This window comes from Acromyrmex echinatior, chromosome 3 (genome assembly GCF_024713525.1).
Source record: "Acromyrmex echinatior isolate Ae372 chromosome 3, ASM2471352v2, whole genome shotgun sequence".
NCBI lineage: Eukaryota > Metazoa > Arthropoda > Insecta > Hymenoptera > Formicidae > Acromyrmex > Acromyrmex echinatior.
In genome coordinates, this window is record NC_141854.1 from 18,210,440 (window position 1) to 18,234,363 (window position 23,924).

General features: G+C 28.6%; 2 protein-coding genes across 8 annotated transcripts; both read left to right on the forward strand.

Annotated features, from left to right (window-relative positions):
• Window positions 1-516: 516 nt before the first annotated feature.
• Window positions 517-9,478, forward strand: LOC105149528 (hypothetical protein). 4 transcript variants are annotated; one of them, XM_087404151.1, is made up of 6 exons: window positions 517-868; window positions 4,239-4,480; window positions 4,959-5,228; window positions 5,895-6,025; window positions 6,247-6,412; window positions 7,194-9,478. In XM_087404151.1, exons 1-6 carry the CDS (start codon window positions 760-762, stop codon window positions 7,605-7,607), a joined length of 1,332 nt encoding a protein of 443 aa, XP_087260277.1. In that variant the 5' UTR covers window positions 517-759; the 3' UTR covers window positions 7,608-9,478. The 4 variants fall into 4 exon arrangements, with proteins under 4 accessions (XP_087260277.1, XP_011060301.1, XP_087260278.1 ...); XM_011061999.2 differs by lacking the exon at window positions 517-868 and adding an exon at window positions 2,639-2,899; XM_087404152.1 differs by lacking the exon at window positions 517-868 and adding an exon at window positions 3,810-3,929.
• Window positions 9,479-11,446: 1,968 nt separating this feature from the next.
• On the forward strand, window positions 11,447-18,578 carry LOC105149531 (uncharacterized). Of its 4 annotated transcripts, none has more exons than XM_087404167.1 (7): window positions 11,447-11,742; window positions 14,619-14,766; window positions 14,974-15,270; window positions 15,675-15,944; window positions 16,591-16,721; window positions 16,978-17,143; window positions 17,984-18,578. In XM_087404167.1, the coding sequence occupies exons 3-7, from the start codon at window positions 15,028-15,030 to the stop codon at window positions 18,380-18,382; spliced, it is 1,209 nt and encodes a 402-aa protein (XP_087260293.1). In that variant the 5' UTR covers window positions 11,447-11,742; window positions 14,619-14,766; window positions 14,974-15,027; the 3' UTR covers window positions 18,383-18,578. The 4 variants fall into 4 exon arrangements, with proteins under 4 accessions (XP_087260293.1, XP_011060332.1, XP_011060324.1 ...); XM_011062030.2 differs by having other exon boundaries at window positions 15,026-15,270; XM_011062022.2 differs by lacking the exon at window positions 14,619-14,766.
• The last annotated feature ends 5,346 nt before the right edge of the window (window positions 18,579-23,924 follow it).

The window sequence follows — 23,924 nt, forward strand, 5'->3', positions numbered from 1 at the left end:
TTAGTTGCACTGGTGACAAATGCTTACTTGACATTCATTTTTACAAGTGAATCATACATACTATATTTCAAACGATATTTTCCCTCCCAAGTGTACAACTTTGACGAAGTGAGAGAGTTCGGTACTTTAAGTTTTAAGGATATACACATAATATGAATGACCTTTCTTAATACCTCAAAATTTTCACATATATCTAAATTATTTAGTATATAATTAAATTTTTAGATATTTGAGAAAAATCATAATCTTCATGTAAAAGTCTAACGATGAAGAAATTGCTGGTTTAAATAACGAATCATAATCAGTTCTTTGCGTCTGCTTCGATAGTGCTCTTGAAATTATCGAATTATGAATTTTTCAAGGCTCGATACTTGGTGGAAAACTAATCCAAAATGGGATCTTATCGCTCCAATGTTTTGACGGCAAGTAAGACTTATAAAGAGGCATTGTTGTAGCGGCCAGTGTCACAATTGCATCGTCGGTATTTATCGTGTGTTTTGTATATACTTGACTATATTTATCGACTCTAAGATATTTACAGTTCTTACTCTAAAAAAATTATCTTAAGAAATGTTTTAAAAAGTTAAGTCCTGTGATTGATAACATCTTACAATTGTACTTAATATGATCTTAAATATTATATAAGAATTGACTTAAATGCTCGCCGTTGTTGATTCCATCAGCCGACTTAGAAATCCTATCATGAATTTTATAAACAAAGAGTATTGCAATATTGCAAAAAAGACTTATTAATAATTAATGCGCGCGCAATTTCATTTATTATCCGCGAGTGTTTTTTTGCAAGACGATGATAATCCAATCCTGAGAGAAGGAAAAGCATCAAGTACTGGCGGAACAAGACCTAGAAGTACTTTTTATCTATATATAAATAATAGCTCATTCTCTCATTTATTCAAACTGTTTTTATCTCGATAAATTAATATTTAAAAAAAATTCATCTAAATTTTATAAAAATTTATTTTTGTTTCTGAGATTTTTTTCAAAAAATATAAATAATTATATTCTACTTCATTTCTCAATTTTTTTACGTGATACTATTTTTTATATGCAATAAATAATTTTCTTTACACAGTATTTTTTTCGTTATTGTCATTATTTTCATTTTTTACGCAAATACGTGAAATAAATATTTTTACAACATAGACGTTTTTTTCTCTTATGTATCTTTTTTGTACTAACAAACTTTTTATTCTCAATTTTACAAAAATATCACGTAGAATGTATATTCCACAATAAATTAAAAAACAAATGTCTCTAATAAATATGTAATTGTAAAATGATTATAAAATTCGATGCGCCTAAGAACTATGAAATATTGACTATTTCGAGGGTGTATTGAATTAAAATCTTATGATTTTGTACAATAATATCGTAATTACGAAAAACTTTGTTTGTTACATATCGGAAAGATGATAAATATAAATTATTAAAATATTTACAATTCAAATTGAGAAAACGACTGTTTCGTTACATAATAATATTTAAATCTTGGATGAAGAACCGATTTACAATAAATGCCTTGTCTCAGAGATGCTTAACATTAAAAAACAGAGTAACAGTCTTAATCTACAGACGGACATAGAAGGTCTTCATAAATCATACATTCCGATAATAAACAATGTTTGACTTTGCATTGCCAAGATTTATCGCAGTACAGTCGAATCTGTCGAGATCGTTAGACGTTTTTTTTATTTTACTTTCTATTTTATTTTATACATTGGACGTTACATACTTATAACTGTGATATTATGCTTATTTTAAATAAAAAATTTTAAGTTTAACTTATAACTATATCTATCTAACTTAACTAACTTATAACTAACTATGTAATTATAACTATCTATGTAACTTATAACTATCTATGTTTCTTTATGTTCTCTCTAGAACAACGAGAAATTTTCACAATCGATCAACCAATCACTTGAGCCACGAGCAATTTTTCGTTTTCTTTATTTTAATTCATCGAATTATGTAACGAAACAGTCGCTTTCTTAATTTTTGAATAATGTATTTTATTGCGTCGAAAAAATTTTTTTGTACATTTGAAGAGGACCCAAATCAATATAAGACCAAAACATGTATGTAATTGTATTCTAACATTTTAATTTTTGTACTTTCTACAGTTTTGATTTATTATTTCTATCTTTAATTATACTTATATGTTAAACGAATAATGGAGATTTGTTAAGTTTTTTCTGATCTTATTATTAGCCTCTTATTATTAGCCTTTTATATCTCGTTATCAGATTTTGAACATTAAGAGTTCTGTTATTTCAAGTTTTTTATTCTAACTTAAATTGAATTAATTTTTCACAAATATAATGTATAATTGATACTGTTAAATTTTTTCAAAAATCATTAAAAATCATTTATCATTAAAAATTTCATTTTAACAAAATTGTTGCATTATATAGTGAATCATCTTAGCTCAATTGCGAAATTTTTCATCAATTGCTACTGTCATTTTGGAATTTTACCACAATTTGTCTATTGGTGAAAGTGAGGACTAAACAAAGCTAATGATGATTGGCACATATATATTAATATCGTTTACTGTGCGACCTTTTTATAGCTCAATGACGTTAATAAATTTTCTGCACATTGTGCGTCTTATCATCGTTCTGTAGAATTAGCATTTATTGCTTGATTGAAGAACAAATCTGCATCTGAGTTGAATGTTGATCTAGTTAAGAATAACCTCAGTTATTCACTACTCTAATGTAGATATCAAGCATGTGATGAATGAATATAACGATGCAGATATAAAGTCTGCAAATTTAGTCCTGCATGTATCATTTTAAAGCTAACTTACGAAACGGAACAGTGAAATAATTTAAGAGAAATTAACTACTCAAGACGAAAACGAATAAAACATCAGGTCAGTTCTTTTAGTGTAATTCTTTTTATCAATATTTTAGGTCCATCTTTTATTTCTGCATTAAACTGCAGCAATAGAACTTTTTTTTTACTTTCACGAAATATCTAATAAATAAAGAATAGTTGATACACGGGATATGATGATATATACATTTAAAATTGCAAAAACATTAAATATAGTATTTATTACTGTGTTTATTATATCATATATTATCATGTATCATAATTTCAACTATTTTTTTAGAAAATTTATTTTACGAGTAATAACTTATAATTTCATATATTTGAAAACATAAATATATGTATTCATGTTTTCAAATATATTTTTCGTTTAAGCTTACGCAACAATTCATATACGTAAATATTGTTTCTTATTATCATAAATATTCAAATAACACTATAATTAATATGTGTTTATACATGTCTATAATATTCGCATATTATACACATAATATTTGAAAATTATTAATAAATTTATGCACATTTTAAAATATTTTCTTTAATTATATGCATTATATTCTCAAATCTAGATCTGTAATGACTTTACAATGAGTCTGTAGTCGGAAGTCTAATGGCGAATTTGATTGAAAGAACTAGTCCGCACTAGTGCATATTAAAGGCGTTGTACACCGATTTAATTTGAGTATAAAAGTGAAGTGCAAATATTTCGTATTATGAAATATATATTTTACCTAATACATATTTTAATAATACAGTAAAATGTAATTAAGTATTTCAGGATTTAATCGATTTCTATGTTTATATATAAATATATATAAAACTATATATAAATATATTTTTATGTTATTTTGTGTAACGACAGTTTTAATGTGTACCAGTGCGTACTGAGTGCCCTCAATTGAATTCGCTATAAGTCTTAATTAGTAAAGTTGGCTAATCAGCGTTAATTGTACAAGTTGGCTATTGGTCAGCTTTACCGAAGACTTAGGACTAGCGACTACCGACTTATTACGGGATCAGTATGACAATTGATTCCAATAACAAGTGTAACAAGCCAGCATTTAGAGTCGGTTATTATCGTCAGAGGCGTCATCATCTTATTAACAAATAACAAAGATAATTATGCTATTAAATTATAAAAATATTTGTGTTGTTTATCTGTGTTGTTTAAGCATACTGAAAAATGCCGTTTATAAATATAGAATTAAGCAACTTACATCTAGCATTGGCTTTCAATCTTTAATTTTAATTGAATGTTTTTACATATTGGAACTATCGTAATTAAATTAATTGTTTAAGATAAATTGTTTTTGTGTTCTGTAACGTAGTGAGAAGGACACGATTTTTCGAAATATGTCTAATTCCAATTCCACTTTCAGAAATGGCGCTAGAAACATCATGGCTAGATCTATGCTTCATGGAGAAGATTCTACGAAAGTCGGAAAATGACGATTCGATTCAGGTGATAGATATAGTTTCGAAACCGGCTACAAACAAGGGGGACAACTACACTAGCGACATAATTAGAATTACTGCCGAATATTCACGTGATTCTAAGATTAAAGAGAAAAAATCTATTATCATCAAACTCTCTCCTGTACACGGTATTCGACAGAAGATCGTAAGTAAATTTAATGTGTACAATATTTTTAATAGGGGAAGAGAAGTTGCATTATGTATAATGTTTCTAATATCAAAAGAAAAGGGATGATAGAGATAGAGAAAAAGAAGAGAGAGAGAGAAAGAGAGAGAGAGAGAGAGAGAGAGAGAGAGAATTGGCAAATTGTATTATTTTGAGTATATGTACTTAGTAGAGATTGTACTTCTGTTCAACAAGAAGATTAGAACAATTATTTTTGGATAATCGGTGATTTAAATCAACTTTACATAAGCAAAAATATATTACTTTGTATTCTTTATTTATTTCAAAACAAAATCTCAAAACTTTATACTACATAAATTTTATATATTGATATATTTATATATTTTATATAATGATATTTTATTATATATCTTTCCGTAGACCTTTTTATTACAAATAATTACATGCCTGTTAGATTAAAGATTCTACTTATTTATCTTAAATAAATTTGTCACAGGTCACACAAGCAGGTTTCTTTCACACAGAGATGTCGATGATGTCCGATACTTTGGATAAAATGAATAAGTTGTTGGGGCCAAAGCATCGCTTGAGTGCGAAAATTCTCTATGCGCAAAATGAAAATCCAACGCTTCTAGTGATCGAAGATCTCGCATCTCTCGGTTTTCGAATGGCTGATCGTTTTTCTGGTCTCGATTTAGATCATTCTCTATTGGCATTTCGCGGACTTGCCAGATTTCATGCAGCCTCCGTTGTCTTATGCGAAAAGGTAAATCACCACGCATGACTCACAAGCAATTGCAACGTTTCCATATAATTATTAAGAATTCGGATCAATGGAATGAGTGCAATTGAAAGATGAAATTTCATTTGAACACTATTACTATTAAACATAAAAGATTCTTAATATTAAATATAATTATATAATTACATATGAAATATATTTTCCCGGCCAACCATCCAATCGGAATAAAAATTTAAAATTTTGTAATATGAATATTTTTAATTGGTATATACAGTATTTATTTCGAAACAAATTAAATTTAACAGGAACGAGCAGCCATAAATGCTAGAAAAAAAAACTTTTAAAACGTAATTTGGCTTACTCTTTTATAAATATACTTTTGCGCAGTATACAACTTGCACATGCTCACCTCAAAAGACCTAATAAAAATTTGCTTAAAGATTTGTAAATACGTCTCTTGTATTATAAAATTTTTTCGACATGCGTACTCGACTCTCTTGTTACTTTCTCCAAAAAGATATATCTTAAATTCGTAAAGAAAATGTGTATTACTGTGTAGATTTCTTGTGTAGCTTATTGATCTATACAGTAATCTGAATTTCCTGTTCCCACTACAAACTTAATTATTTAATTTCATCAAATGGATAAATACATTAAAACATACTTTAATAACAATATTCTAATATTCAGAACCCGAAGCAAAAAGAGATGTATTCAAAAGGAATGTTTTGTAATCAGCACTCGCCAGAAATGAAATCTTTCTTCATTAAGAATACCAAAGCTTTAGCAGATGAGATTGCAAACTGGTCTGAAGCAAAAAAGTAAGATTTATATTTATGACAATATTTATTACTTTACTTTTTAATTAATGTTTACGATATAATATATGGCATTAGATAAGTATTTAATATGAAGAGAAAGATCATAAGAAGAAAATTGCAAATACAAATACAAATTGCATTATTTAGTGCAAATATTTATATTACATAAGTTTTTTTTAAATATAATTTTATTTTTACTTGATTTTTATTCTATACTCTAGATACTCGGAAAAAGTTGCTAAACTTTCCGATCACATGTACCAAATAGGAATAGATGCACAAAAGCTCTGTGATGACGAATTTAATGTTATTACTCATGGTGATTGTTCCGTGATCAATATGTTATTCAAATATGACAATAATGGCAAACCTACTGATCAGATTTTTGTAAGTACTATTACGTATAATATTATAAAAAATTACGTACTTTTTCCAAATATGTGCTCATTACTTTATTATAATCATGATTTTATATGGGAAACTAAAATTAAATGAAAATTAAGTTTAACTAAAATCATTTAGTATGTATTTACATGTGATAGACGAGTCCCAGATAACGTGTATGTTGCATAAAATACCTTTTAGACATAAAACATCTAAAAGATGCTCACCTTATGCAACATAAATGTTATTTGGTGTTGTGGAAACAGCGAATTTACTTTGAAAATATATCTTTTATACAGAGACAAATATAAATTTTATTATAAACACAAATTAACATAATCGTTGTCAGTTATTATTTCAATTATTTACATTTCTGAATTATTATTCTAATTTTCATAGATAAATGCAATGACATAAGTTTGCATAATAATAAATTAAATGAACCGATACTATATCGAAAAACACTATTATGATACATGTTAATTTAATACAGTTTAATTATCTGCAATTTTAACTACGCAATCAAAACAAATAGATGATGACAGTATGAGAAACTTCATAGAATGTGTTTTGAATAAATGTTTGTATTTAGTTTAAACTTCATCTGCCGATATTATTCATATAAGCTATATCAACGTTGTCGTCGCGATTTCCTAAATATGATGTTTCATCCCAGTGCGTGCGCGCGCGCGCGCACGTGTGTGTGTGTGTGTGTGATGCACAGATTTTATCTCCAGTTGATTTAAAAAATTCATGAATCGAAAATGTTTATTTAATATTGCAGGTAGATTTTCAAATGTGTATCTATGCATCGGCGGCACTCGATCTTATCTATTTACTCAATTCAAGTATTTCCTTCGATGTTATTGAACACAAGACAGATATTTTATTAAACGAATATCTTCACACCTTGTCAATGACTATGAAACAATTGAATTGCAAGACGCAGCCGCCTACTATGGAAGAACTGAAGGTTTCCATAAAACGAAAAGCTAACTATGGAATGATGACATCTTTCAACATTTTACCGTTCTTTCTGTGCTGTAAGTCTGATGCAACAGATTTGGATGAAATACTGTGCAGTGGTACTTATACGAATCCAGGTTTAAAGAATGAGATTTTTAAAGAAATATTGATAAAAAGACTGCCACTGTATGACGAGTGGGGTTTGCTAGATCTGTATAGTGATCATATTTAGTCTTCATATTTAGTGAAACATTAGTAGAACATTAAAGTTGAAAAAAAATAGAAGTTTAGGAAATAATAATTAGATGTAAATGTAACGAATACATTAAAATTATTACAATAAACGAAGAATGTTGCCATTTTAAAAAAGATTTTTTTTTTTTAAATTAATAAATGTGAAATTGTATATAATGATATTTTTGGTTCGAAAAATTAAAAAATTAAAATTTTTTAAAATATTCTATCAAGATATAGATAACAGAGATAACGGGGTATATACATATGGTACATGTAGATACATTTTGTTTTGTTATGTAAATACTGCTCAACATACGAGAAGTAGACTTCCAAAATGCATTTTGTCCAAAATTTTATTTATTGAGTTAAAGATGACATAGTGTTCAGTGTTTAGATTCAAAGATTTAAATTTTGAACTACTCTATGTTTTGAAAGATTTCTACACCATTAATTTATGTGCTACAAAATTAACATCTTGACATTCGAAATGCATTATGTTCTTTAATTAGGGACAAGCAATATATATTTGTTTAATATTTTTAGCAACTGTTTAACAATTTTGTTGAACACTTCATATCTTATCAATTGATAAATTATTATTTTCTTATGGCTTTTTTTTCGTTTTCTGAAAATTATAAGTTTTGAACAAAACACATTTTGAAAAAGTGTTCCTCATATGATAAAAAAAAAAGATGTTAAAACTGATGTGTGTATGTATGTGTCTCTCTCTCTCTCTCTCTCTCTCTCTCTCTCTCTCTCTCTCTCTCTCTCTCTCTCTCTCTCTCTCTCTGTGTGTGTGTGTATGCAAATTTCGTAAAAAAAAAGATGTATATAATATTTTATTGTACCAAAAATAATATATAAATTAATTAAAATATAAAATAAAGTATTTTAGGTAATTAACATATTAGAATGCGTACAAGAAAAATTGAAAAAAATTACAAAATAATATGTAATAAAATAACCGGATCTATATGTTCTGAGATCTTTTTTCTAATTTTTGTTGAATCTAAAATTGCAAATTATTCAAATCTATTTTAAAAAAGTAACATTCCTGAACTTTAATTTTGCTGACGATCAGTTAATTCGTATTCTGATTTCTTATGTGCAAGACTACTTTATGTACAATTATTGTAATTGATTATTATTGATTAAGTTAATTATTAATAGCAAATTTTTAATATTAAATTTATTTTAATATTGAATTTGATTTGAACTATTGCACTTGCTTCTCTCGAATGACAGTCTTTTCCTCCATTCCTCAGTGCGTAGAATCGCCGTATAAGAATATCTTAAATGAATCAATCAGTTCATAAAATGAAACAGAAATATGTAATAATAATCAAATGCAATTAATCTGTAGGAATGAAATATATTTGATAAATATTTTATCAAAACTTTACATTTTCAAATAACAGCACGTGGCGATTGGCGCGTGGCTTTAGTATCTGTTTCTGTGCGGCGTATTTATGTACTGATAGCGTGCTGCCATTTAAATTTGAACTCTTATTTTGGCAGGTTAATGTTATTCCGAATATCTTCAGTATTTTTTTTAACGTAATCGCGATAAGTGTTAGATAATACGAAACGTCGTATATATTGCATAATCGTTCACACATTACTTGCATGTTTGTTAGCTGATTTCGTAAATGAATCGAGATTATAATTTATATATCACAGATGTTTTATGTAGTTTAATTGTTTAGAAATAAAAGACAATATGAAATAGGATTCATAATTGTTTCGTGACGATAGTTATTTTTGTTTAATAGAAAATATTTCTTCCGTTGGAATCTCTATACACATATATCTATACATTTTTAACTGTATCATATAAATTAGAAATAAAGTAACATTAATAAATAACATTACTCAAATAACACAATTTATGTGATTCCACAATTAATATAGTATGCATAATTAATAACAATTTAACTAATTTTTCGTTTTCGTGCGTCTTCCGCGATATCTATGAAAACGTATAAAAATTAAACGTTTCAGAATTTTATGATTGTTTACCGACAATGACAATAAACCGGAAATAAACCGAAAAATTATTTTTCATTCTTATTAATATCTAGCCATCTCGATTGATGTCGTAATCATATATTATAGAAATTATAATTAAAAGTTTATCTTTTCTGCCTATTCTAAATTTGTTTAGTTGCACTGGTGATAAGTTTTGTCAGAATAAAATTTTTAATGATATTTTAAAAAATTAAATAATAGTAATTGTAAATAATATTTGAAAAATTAAATTAATTTAATTTAAGATGTAAATATTTTAATGATTTATATTTATCTTTGTTCCGATGTGTAACAAACGAAGTTTTTCGTAATTACGATGATCGATATGGTTGCATAGATTTTAATTCATATACCATCGAAATAGTCGACGTTCATAGTCTTTAGGCGCATCGAATTTTATAATCATTTTACAATTACATATTTATTAGAGGCATTTGTTTTTCGATTTATCGTCGAATATATATTCTACGTAATATTTTTACAGAATTAAGAACAAAGCTAATGATTTGCACATAACTAGTAATATCGTTTACTGTGCGATTTTTTTATAGTGACGTACGTTAATTAATTTTTTGTACATCGTATGTGTTATCGTTTTATCATCATTCTGTAGAATTAGCATTTATTGCTTGATTGAAGAACAAATGTGCATGAGTTAAATGTTGATCTAATCAAGAATAACTTCAGTTATTCATGACTCTAATGTAGATATCAAGTATGTGATGAATGAATATAACGATGCAGATATAAAGTCTGTAAACTTAGTCCTGCATCATTTTAAAGCTGGCTTACGAAACGGAACAGTGAAATAATTTAAGAGAAATTAACGATTGAAGACGAAGACGAATAAAACGTCAAGTCAATTCTTTTAATGCTTTTTATCAATAGTCCGTATTTTATCTCTGCATTAAACTGCAGCATTAGAATTTTTTTCTTACTTTCACGAAATATCTAGTTAATAAAAAAATTCTGAGAATTTTTTCAGAATTTTTTCAGAATTTTTAATATCATATTTTCTCACATTGGTAAAAAAAAAGAAAATGCAGTACTAAAGTATGATAAAAAATTCTGAAAAAATTTTTATAACTTTATGAGAAGAAAATAAATGATTTTTGTTTCTCGCAGTTTTTCTATAAAGTTGATAGTATTTTAGTAAACAATTATACAAGGCCTATATTTGGCAATTTTTAGTAATTAATATCTTGTTAACTATTGCGAAAATTGCAAAATGGTAGAGGACTTTTCGACTCAGTTTAGTTCTCTCTACTTGCTCATAAAATATTTGACGATTATTTCCAGACACTATATACATAATATCTGAAAATTATTAATAAAGTTTATGTTATGCATATTTTTTTATATTTTCTTTAATTACATACGTTATATTTTATAAAATCTAGATCTGTAATATTGACTCTACAATGAGTCTATAGTCGGAAGTCTAATGGCGAATTCGATTGAAAGAACTAGACCGCACTAGTACATATTAAAGGCATTGTACTGATTTAATTTGATTAAATATAAATATACATGTAATATATACATATAAATGAAATGCAAATATTTCGAATAATAAAATACATATTTTACCTAATAGTACAATAAAATGTATTGAATATTTCAGGATTTAATCGATTTCTATGTTTATATATAAATATATTTTTACGTTATTTTATGTATGATTTTGTGTATGATTTTGCATACTGAGTACGCCCAATCGAATTCGCTATAAGTCTTAATCAGTAAAGTTGACCAATTAGCTTTAATCGTACAAGGCTATTAGTCAACTTCATCGATAAGACTTAAGAATATCGACTTATTACATGATCAGCATGACAACTGATTCCAGTAATATATTATGCATTAATACTATTTTAAAAATTCGCGTGTGAGCGTGCTAATGCGTGTACCTGTGCGTACAAAAGATTAGATTAGTGCTGACGATCAGCGCAGTATTTCAGTAATTCAGTCACACTAACTGGCAACCAGAGCAGCGTTGCCGCTGTAGATTCCTTTCGTGTCCGTGCGACGTTTTCCGCCATTAATACGTTGTAGTTTGGGAAGTCCGTAGTACATAGGCGTACATAAATAAGTTCAAAAAGGTAAGTTCGACAAGGAGACGTCCTTTCGAAAGAAAGTTGCATTGGATAGTGGTCGGGAAGGCAGGGTGCAGTTTCGGATCAATTGTGTCGACTGGCACAGGAATATAAGGCTTTCCGATCCGAGGAATCTCGTTCCGCATGCATGAATCAGCCACGTACCCGTTGACCTTGCGTAATTTTAATTGCGTACATCGTGCCGGCCTTGCTGGATGTAAAAGCTATTTATTTGCTGCATAGTAAGAGAGCTCTGGTCCAACATACATAAACACTGGATGAATGTTTGTAAAATCGTTGGATGAATGTTTGTAACCGTTAATTATTTTATTCTTCTCTTGGGTAAGTTGCATAATATAGCATACTTCTCTTGGGTAAGTTGCATAATATAGAGTATGGCCAATGCCAGTCAAGTTGGTGAGATTCTCTATACGAGTATTGACTCATATAGAGGATCTCACCAACTTGACTGCGTCCACATCTACAAAGAGATCGAGGCCTATGCGAGGACTGGATCAACGCGTATGAGGAAACATCTTTACCTGCTGGGATCCAATTTCACATGCATGACATCGATATGTATCAAAGAACTCGCACTTTTAGCAACACATACGAGGGCAAATCAATAAGTTTTTAGAAAAACATAGTAAAACACATTTTTTTTTATCGATTCATTTTTATTTCTCAACATAGTCTCCTTTCAGCTCAATACACTTGATCCAACGATTCTCTAACTTTTTCAAGCCGTCCGAATAATATGATTTGTCCTCCCCTTCAAAATAAGCCTCTGTTTCGGCGATGAACTGCTCTCTGGTGGTGAATCTCTTTCCTCCGAACCATTTCTTCAGGTTTAGAAACCGAAAACAGTCGCAGGGAGCGACTAAATCTGGCGAATATGCTGGATGGGGAAGCAATTCGTAGCGGAATTCGTTGAATTTGGTCATCAGTGCCGGGCACGCGTGAACCCGTGTATTGTCTTGATGGAAGAGCACTTTCTTCTTCGCCAAATTTATGGGAACGTTTTTTCCTTAAAATGTTGTTGAAACGGTCCAATAAGGCTGCGTAATCGCCATTGATCGTTTGCTTCGATGAAGGTAATATGAATTATACCGCGTGCATCCCAAAAAACTGTGGCCATCACCTTTCCGGCTGACTTCACGGTCTTCGCTTTCTTCAGAGCTAGTTCACTCGGTGAAGTCCATTGTTTTGACTGTTCCTTCGTCTCGAGTATGAAGAAATGGATCCATGTTTTATCCACAATAATGAATCGACGCAGAAATTCATCTGGATTATGTTGAAACATCTCCAAACATTGTTTTGAAATCATCACACGATCGCGCTTATGGTCCACAATGAGCAAACACGGCACCCATCTTGCCGATAGTTTTTTTCGTACCCAATTGCTCGTGCAAAATTGAAATCACTATGTCATGTGATGTGCCTATGGCCTCAACAAGCTCGCGCACTTTCACTCGATCAGTCAAAACAATATCGTGAATTTTATCGATGATTTCTGGCGTAGCAGCCTCAATTGGACGTCCCGAACGAGGTGCATCACATGTGGATGTACGACCATGTTTATTGGTCATTCACTCAATTGTATACAGTCGTAAACGCTGGTGCAGACGTGCTATGAATATTATTCAACTCATCTTTGATTTCTTTCAGTGTTAAATCTTTCATATGTAGATGTTCGATCACTCCACGAAACTCGTTTTTTTTCCATTTTGCAAAAAATACAAAGGTTGTTCGCTTCAATAGTCTACAGAAATGAAACCACGCGATGAATTCCGCTCAAAATTTGACAGTAATCAGCTAAAAAATGCTACTTGTCAAAAAGTAATGTGACACTGCCCTCTGATGTGAATGCCCTCTGACAGATTTTCTACTTATTGACTTGCCCTCGTATTTGTATAAAACAATCTAATTCAGGATATTCCCGAAGGAATTGTCATTACAATAACATACTCTATAGAGACTTTACACTGCTAATACTTGCGATATCTCGCTACATTCATTTAATGTAAATGTTATTACGTCGGGCGCATGCCACTGACTTACAATGATTGAATGATTGAGTTGAGAATGATTATTAACTTAACTGTATATCGACATCATCATTATTATTAGTAATAATCCCTTGATTATACTTGCATCCGTTCATTGTGCATGTTTGACTATGTTTATGTTTATGTTTATGTTATATTGATATTTCATTTTATGCTCATACTGTCGTTTATTATACTGCTATTCATGAATGTGCTTGTGTTGAGTCAGATCGAAGCTATCCGTATTCAGAGAATTAACAATTAGTCCCTCTAAGTGAAATATCGATACTTGATTTGTTATTCACAACAGAAAATATCTTTCTTTTTTGGATTACGTTTTATTAATATTTCGTGACGCGTTATTTCGATTCTTAATTTAATAAGCAATGCTAACCTTTCAATACTTAAATCTTTATTATGATTAATTTTAGATTTATTCGATCTGACTCCAGTGAATATGCAAACATTATAATAATGATATTAATTATCATAGGACAGTCAGACAATGATGCGCTGTCGTGGGAATTATTCCCACACGGGAATGTTCGTGTGCATGCGTAAGCTGCCGTTACAGTTTCGTATTGGCTGCTTTTGAACATCGTATCGGCGATACGCATCCGCAATATTCCCGTGTGGGAATAATTCCCACGACACCGCATCACTGTCTGACTCTCCTATGATAATTAATATCATTATAATAATGTTTGCATATTGTTACATCTAGTGTACTAATGTATTCATAGTGTGTTTAATTTTTTTAAATATTTTACTCGGTTAATCTCATTGATTATTATATCTCTCCCGAATTCAAATACAGTAATTTTCTGTTTCGAGTGTATGTCTCATTCCTCCTCCTTGATCAGTATGATATTTGAATGAGCACTATCGAACAAACTGTGACAAGTGTAACAACTAACTCGGCACTTAGAGCCAGTTATTACAGATGTTATCATCTTATATTTTCAATTAACAAATAACAAAGGTAATCATGCTATTAAATTATAAAAATATTTTCTGTGTTGTTTAAGCATGTCACTACTGAAAAATTTCCTTGCTCTAAATATAGAATTAAGCAACTTACATATAGCATTGGCTCAGTCCCTAATACATTTTAATTGAATGTTTTTACATATTGGAACTGTTGTAATTAATTGTTTAAGTTAAATTGTTTTTGTGTTCTGTAACACAGCGAAAAGGATGGTTTATTAATAACTATCTCTAATTCCAATTCCACTTTCAAGAAATGACGCTAGAAACATCGACATGGTTAAATCTATGCTTTGTGGAGAAGATCCTGCGAAAGTCGGCAAACGACGATTCGATTCAGGTGATCGATATAGTTTCGAAACCGGCTACAAACAAGGGTGACAACTACACTAGCGACATGATTAGGATTAATGCGGAATATACACGCGACTCTAAGATTAAAGAAAAAAAATCCATTATTATCAAACTCTCTCCTGTACATGGTATTCGACAGAAGATCGTAAGTTAATTTAATGTGTACAATGTTTTTAATAGAAGAAGTTGTTTTAATATATAATGTATAATATTTCTAATATCAAAAGAGAGGGGATGATAGAGAGAGAGAGAGAGAGAGAGAGAGAGAGAGAGAGAATTGATAAATTTTATTATTTTGGAGTACTTCTGTTCAACAGGAAGATTAGGACAATTATTTTTGGATAATCAGTGATTTAAATCAACTTTATATAAGCGAAAGTACACTACTTTGTATTTAAGGAAGACATTCTTTATTTGTTTCAAAACAAATCTCGAAACTTTACACTACATAAATTTTATATATAGATCTTTACGTAGGCCTTTGTATTACAAATACTTGCATGTTAGATTAAAGGTTCTACTTATTTATCTTAAATAAATTTGTCACAGGTCACACAAGCAGGTTTCTTTCACACAGAGATGTCGATGATGTCCGATACTTTGGATAAAATGAATAAGTTGTTGGGGCCAAAGCATCGCTTGAGTGCGAAAATTCTCTATGCGCAAAATGAAAATCCAACGCTTCTAGTGATCGAAGATCTCGCATCTCTCGGTTTTCGAATGGCTGATCGTTTTTCTGGTCTCGATTTAGATCATTCTCTATTGGCATTTCGCGGACTTGCCAGATTTCATGCAGCCTCCGTTGTCTTATGCGAAAAGGTAAAAAACCGTTTCAATGCAATTAAAATTCGGATCAATGGAATAAGTGCAAGGGCCATGAAAGATGAAATTTAAGCATTAATATTAAAAATAAAAGACTTTATTAAATATAATTACATAATTATATATGAAATATATTTTCTCGGTCAACCATCCAATCTGAATAAAAATTTCAAATTTTATAATACGAATACTTTTAATTAGTATATAATATTCATTTTGAAATAAATTAAATTTAACAGAAACAAATACTTATAAACGGTACTAAGAACAAAAAAATATTTTTAAAACTTAATTTGGCGTACTTTTTTATAAATATACTTTTGCGCAGTGTACAACTTGTATACGCTCACCTCAGCAGATCTAATAAAAATTCGCTTAAAAAGTTTTAAATACGTTCCATGTAAAATTTTTTCACATGCGTATTTTTTTGATATGCGTATTAGGTTCTCTTGTAACTTTCTCCAAAAAAGATGTTTTAAAGTCGTGAAGAAGATGTATATTATATAAGTAGATTTCTTGTGTAGTTTATTGATTTATATAGTAATCTGCATTTCCTGTTCCCTACAAACTTTATTATTTAACTTTATGATTAAATGAATAAATACATTAAAACATACTTTAATAACAATATTCTAATATTCAGAACCCGAAGCAAAAAGAGATGTACACAAAAGGAATGTTTTGTAATCAGCACTCGCTAGAAACGAAATCTTTCTTCATTCTGGCTGTCAAAGCTTTAGCAGATGAGATTGCAAACTGGCCAGAAGCGAAAAAGTAAGATTTGTATTATGACAATATTTATTTTACTTGTATTTATGACAATATTTATTTTACTTTTTAATTAACTTTATTTAATGTTTATTATATTCTATGATACATGGCATTAGGTAAATATTTAATATGAAGAGAAAGATCATGTTAAGAAGAAAATTGCAAATATAAATACAAATTGCATTGTTTAGTGCAAATATTTATATTGCCTTTACACCAATTTTTTAAATATAATTTTACATTTGGTTTTTATTACTAGATACTCGAAAAAAATTGCTAAACTTTCCGATCACATATACCAAATAGGAATAGATGCACATACGCTCTGTGAAGACGAATTTAATGTTATTAATCATGGTGATTGTCACATAAAGAATATATTATTCAAATATGACTATAATGGGAAACCTACTGATCAGATTTTTGTAAGTACTATTACGTCATAAAAAATATATACTTCCTTCAAATAGCTCATTACTTTATTATAATCATGACTTTATATTGGAATTAAGATTAAATGAGAACTAAGTTTAAATAAACATTTATGAAACTTTTAGTATGTTTACTACTATTTATATGTGATAAGACGAGATAACGTGTATGTTACATAAAATATCTTTTAGACGTAAACCATTTAAAAGATACTCATCTTATGCAACATGAATGTTATTTAGAGTGTTGAAACAGCAAATTAACTTTGAAAATATATCTTTTATGCTGAGACAAATCTAAAATTTATGTAAACACAAATTAACATAGCTCATTGTCAGTTACTTTATTCCAATTATCTACATTTCTGAATTTTTATTGTAATTTTCACAGTTAAATGCTACGATATAAATTTGCATAACAATGAATTAAAGAAATCAATACTGTTTCGAAAGACACTATTACGGTATATGTTAGCATAATTTAATTATCTGCAATCTTAGCTACAGCAATCAAAACAAATAAATAGTGATGGTATGAGAAACTTGAAAATGGAAAATTGAACATAGAAATTTTGAAAATGTGTTTTGAATAAATGCATGCAGTTTAGTCGTGTAAACATATTCATCTGTCAATGTTATCCATATAAACCATCAACATTGTCGCCGCGACTTCATAAATATGATATTTCCCCTTGTCTCTTCTACCCCACATTCTCGCTATGCACGCGCGCGCGTGTGTGTGTATGTGTGTGGGTGAGTGATGTACAGATTTTTATCTCCAATACAATTGACTTAAAAAATTCATGGATCGAAAATATTTATTTAATATTGCAGGTAGACTTTCAAATGTGTATCTACGCGTCGGCGACACTCGATCTTCTCTATTTGTTCAATTCAAGTATTTCCATCGATGTTATTGAACATAAGACAGATATTTTATTAAACGAATATCTTCACACCTTGTCAACGACTATGAACCAATTGAATTGCAAGACGCAGCCGCCCACTATGACAGAACTGAAGGTTTCCATAAAACGAAAAGCTAGCTATGGAATGCTGACATCTTTCATCTTTTTACCTCTTTTGGTGGGCTATAAGTCTGAGGCAAAAGATTTTGATGAAATATTGTGCAGTGGTACTTATACGAATCCAGGTTTAAAGAATGAGATTTTTAAAGAAATATTGATAAAAAAATTGCCACTGTATGATGAGTGGGGTTTGCTGGATCTTTAATGTATACTTTAGTGATTACAGAAATCTTGGAAATAAAGATATTAGATGTACTATAAATATAACAAATACATTAAAATTAATAACAATAGACGAAGAATATTAATGTTTTAAAAAAGGATTTTTTTTTAACTGATAAACGTGAAATTATATATGGTGATATTTTTGGAAAAAAATAAAAAAAATATATATATACAAATATATTTTTAAGGTAGTTTCATTATTGACTCCTTAAAGTTTCAAGATAAATCGTGATTTTTTAAATATTCTACCAACATATCAGAGATAATGGTATGTATATACATATATGTAGATATAGTAATATTTTGTTTTGTTATGTAAATACCTCTTAATTCAACATACGAGGAGCGAACTTTCAAAATGCATTTTATCAAAAATTTTTTTTGTTTATTGAGTGTTTAGAGACTTAAATTTTAAACTACTCTACAATGTTCTGAAAGATTTCTATGCCATCAATTTATGTGCTACAAAAGATCTTGACATTCGAAATGCATTGTGTCCTTTAACTAGAAAATATATTTTTGTTTAATATTTTTAGTAACTGTTTAGCAATTTTGTTGAACACTTCACATCTTACCAATTGATTAATTATTATTTTCTTAAGGCACGCAATTTTCTTATGGCTTCCTTTTCTCACTTTCTTAAAATTAATTTTGGACAAAACGCATTTTGAAAAGTTGTTCTTCATATGCAGGGTTGTTTTGGTTAAAACTTTTTTTTTTAAACAAATGTTTAAAACATATTTTTAGCATCAGATCAAATTAAACACGCTTTTTTTTAAAACAATTTAAAACAAATGTTTAAAATGTTATTTTTTTTAAATGTGTTTTTAATACTATTTAGTAGAGGAGGAGGTATTCCAGTTACATTTTACCAGAGAATGAAAGTAACTTGTTATTTGTAACGAAGTTACAGTTACAAGTTTAATTATCCAAATTTTAGTAATATTACGTAATATAACAGAAATATTTCGCGTGTTGTTGTTAAATATAATATATATTGCGAAATATATCGTCATATTATTGTTCCTGTAACTATACATACACGTTGTAATTGTACTTCCACAATCTGCTTGGTTATCGAGAAATTATTTTTATTTGCATATTGCAAATTTACAACGTGTGGACATTTACAACTATTACAATGGGCCTTAAAATTATCCTGTATAATAGTTGTAATTTTTCACAACAATTTTTTACAGTGCATAATGCTTGAGACTAGAGGAAGCCCCTAAGCCCATCCGCTGTGATGGCGATTGTAGAAAACGTTTAAAAAAAAGTAACGGAAAAGTAACGAAAAGTTACTTTCTCAAGCAACGGTAACTGTAAAGAGTTACTTTTAAAATCGATAACTAGTAACTTGTTACTTTTTCTATTTGATAACGAGTAACTATAACTTGTTACTTTCCACTGTCTGCATTTTACACGATAACTTGGTTTATTTGGTTAATAATGAATATTTAACTTTAAAACTTGACAATTACAGTCATTAAAATGATGTCGAATAAATTCTGAATTCAAAATTACGAAATATTTATTATTTATACGATAATTTATTACTTATTAGGATCCTATTAATAAAAATGTGGCAACAATGCATAACCGTAGCGATATCTTCCTGAACTCGTTTGAACCTTTATTTCGTGCTCTTTTGCGCAATATATCCTACCAGCACATTGTGTAGTTTACGTCACCGAATTTATTATTTTTACAATGAGTGCCAAATTCTTGAAGCGGTACGAGGCAGTGTTTTTAGTGAATGGAATGGCCGGCAATGTCCCCAGATGCTAATCCCATTGAAAATGTGTGGTCGTACATGAAGATGAAACTCAAAGGAAAGCCAGTGTACACGGTGGAGCAGCTGTCATTTCAAATTAAGAAGATATGGCGATCTTTGCCAAAGAAATATGCAGATAACCTCGTCGAAAGTATGGAAAAAAGGTGTCATGCAATAATCAGTAATGGAGGTGATTGGACAAAATACTAGGGTAGGTAATTACGCAATAGCTAATAATGTGTACTTCAAAAAAAAAAATAAAAAACTTCTAAATGTTTATAGTTTTTTGATTATGGCAGACACTTTCTTATTGAACAGACTGTAAAAAGTTAGTTTTTTGTTTAGAAAATAGTAATTTGGTTATAAAATTAACAAAAAAGTAAAGTGTATTGCAGAATATATGCATGTATATAAATGTATTTACATACACATGTATACTTACAACTTTATATATACAGGGTATTTGGAAAATAATGATCTCTGAAATCTTTTGTATAGGGGCAGAATGGACTAAACTAAGAAAAAAAGTCCTCTATCATTTTCGCAATAATTGACAAGATATTAATTGCTAAAAATTGTCGAAAATTGACCTTTAATAATTTTTTACTCAAATACTATTAGATTCAACTTCACAAAAAAACTGCAAAAGACAACAATTGTTAATTTTCTTTCATAGAATTCTAAAAATTTTTTTATAATTTTTTCAGAATTTTTTAATACCGTATTTTCTTATATTGGTAAAAAATAAGAAAATACAGTACTAAAAAGTGGATAAAAAATTCTGAAAAAATCATACACTATCATTTTCGTCAGTTCAGATATCGTTTTCAATCAATTTCTATTTGACCATGTTCTATCAAAATTAATAATATTCTTTCGTGTTTTTGTTTTGTAAATTTTAGAATCTGAAATTTAATCTTCAATTTTGGAATCTGAAATTTACGATTGAAGATATGATAGAATATTATTAATTTTAATAAAACACACGACTAAAATAATTGATTAAAACTGACTTTAAGTTGTATAATACAAACGATACAGAAATAAAGAACATATGTTACGTACTTTAAACGAGTTATCTGAAATTTACGATTCAAAAACATGATAGCATATTATTAATTTTAATACAACATGACCAGATAGAAATAAATTCAAAACGGTATCTAAGCTATATGACGAAAACGATAGACAAATATTATATAACGATATATAAAAAATTTATTTAATATAGCAGGTAAGTAATTTGAAATTTACTATTAAAAATGATATTTAAGCTATATAATAAAAACGATATAACGATATAATTTAATTTAGAATGTCCCTATATGTTAGATTTTATAAGATAGATTTTATGGAAAAATTATCGTATTCTATAATTGGCGACATTTAGATTATTAAATAATTAATTACTCAATGACTTAAATGAATTAATTATATAACAACGGTGGTAATAATTTTTTTATAACACCTATTTAAACATATAGGGACATTTTCGGATTAAATTGTATAGATTCACATAAATCATCCTGTCATTTATTTTATGTTACATCAAAGAATGTGACAAAGAAGCTTGTGTATATAATTACTTATTCTGTCGTTTAAATAAGATAAGATATAAAACGATATATTAACTGTACAGCTTTATTATGTTTGCTGAAATCTGCAAAATAATTGTTCAATGATCTGAAGAATATCATATTATATTGCCAACGCTAGGATACAATAATTTTTCTATAACATCTGTCTTAACATTTCTCAAACATATAGAAACATTTTTGGATTAAATTGTATAAATTCATATAAACATCTTTTCGTTTATTTTTTATTAAATTAGATAATGCAGTGATCTAAGTGACACATTATATTGCCAACGATTGAGTACGATAATTTTTCTATAATATCTGTCTTATTCAAACATATAGAAGACGTTTTCAGCTTAAATTATATAATAGGTTCATATAAATATTCTTTCATTTATTTCTTATTATTTCAGACAATGCAATGATCTATGTGACACATTGTATCGCTAACTTATAACTTTTCCATCTGTCGTGATTTTAATGTCCGATAGATACGATAGATTTTGATAAAAATTATATAGGATTCCTATCAGATTTCTATAAATTTCTACCGTTTTTTTATCAAAATTTTTAAGCAGGCGACACTAAAGAATTTATGATTTCACAATTTATGATTTCGACATCTTATTTTTGTCACAATCACGTTGGATAAAGACATATATATATATTTCAAAAGTAAAAGAGATGTTAAATGACAGTGATATATATACACTAATAGAAAAAGATCCTACTAATAAATTTACGAAATCTTTAAGAGATATGTTGACGAGGTGGAAAAGTCACGGACATATAGATAATGCGAAATATAGACATTTATACTGCAGTGATGGGCTGCCGAGAGCGTATGCGCTACCAAATATACACAAACCGGAATGTCCTTTTAGAATCATCATTTCAACAATTGGTAGCTCTCTTTATAATTTAGCTAATTTCATACACAATATCATAATAGAAACAATTCCCGTAGCCAGTAGCTATATTAAGAATAGTTTCCAATTGATCGATAAACTTAGAAAAATCAAGTTTAACGATGAAGAGAAGTTAGTTTCGTTAGATGTTACATCACTTTTTACCAACATCCCCATAGATATAACAATAGATTGTATTAATGATAATTGATTACATATTACTAAAAAATGCACGTTACCGAAAAAATCGATACAATATGAATAATTATACAGTCAACATGAATTTCTGAAAATTTAATTATAATTATAATTATGATTATTAATTAGGATTGTAACTTGATATGTATCCCTTACAAAAATATTGATAGATAGTGATTGATTACTTATTTTGAGTATCAAAAGCATTGTTGTTTAATTTTGTTTAGTAATGAAAATACGAAAAAAGAATTTATACTAGGAATAAAGTTTATTTTAAATTCGACCTATTTTATGTTTGATAATAGCATGTATAAAGAATTTTGGAGTATTCATAGTTATCCATTGGCGTTATCTGTTGTCGCCCATCATTGCTGACCTTATGATGAAAAGATTAGAACGAAGCGCTTTAATACGGTTCCGATTACGAAGACAGAACTTATGTTAGAGTGTTTTAATTCTTTCCATCAAGATTACAACATACAATAGAAATCGTAGGTAATACTTTGAATTTTTTAGATATTACAATCATAAAGAAAGATAATTCGTTTGAGTTTGATTGGTATCATAAACAAAATTATTCTGGCAGATTCTCAATTATTTTTCTAATCACCCGACATCGCAAAAAAGAGGTATTATTATTGAAATAGTGGATAGAATTTTGATGCTGTCGGATGATAAGTACTACATAAATAATCTAAAATCTGTAATAAGTATTTTGCTAAAAAATGACTATCCGCTAGATTTTATTTTTGGTTCGATTAAGGGATGATAGGATTCAATACCATTTAAAGAGGAAAAAAATATACATACAAGAATCATATTGAGAATCCAATAGAACGATTGGCTTGGTTTCATTCATACCATCAATCACGGAAAAATTCAATAGATTTAATAGTAAGGACACAAAAGTTTCTTTTTACAGCACAAATAAATAAAAAATAAATAAATTAAAAAAATAAATAAAAAAAATAAATAAATAAAAATTAATTAAAAAAATTTATTAAAGCTTAAAAAGATCTGTGCCCAAAATTCAATAAAAATATTATAGTAGTATATAAAATT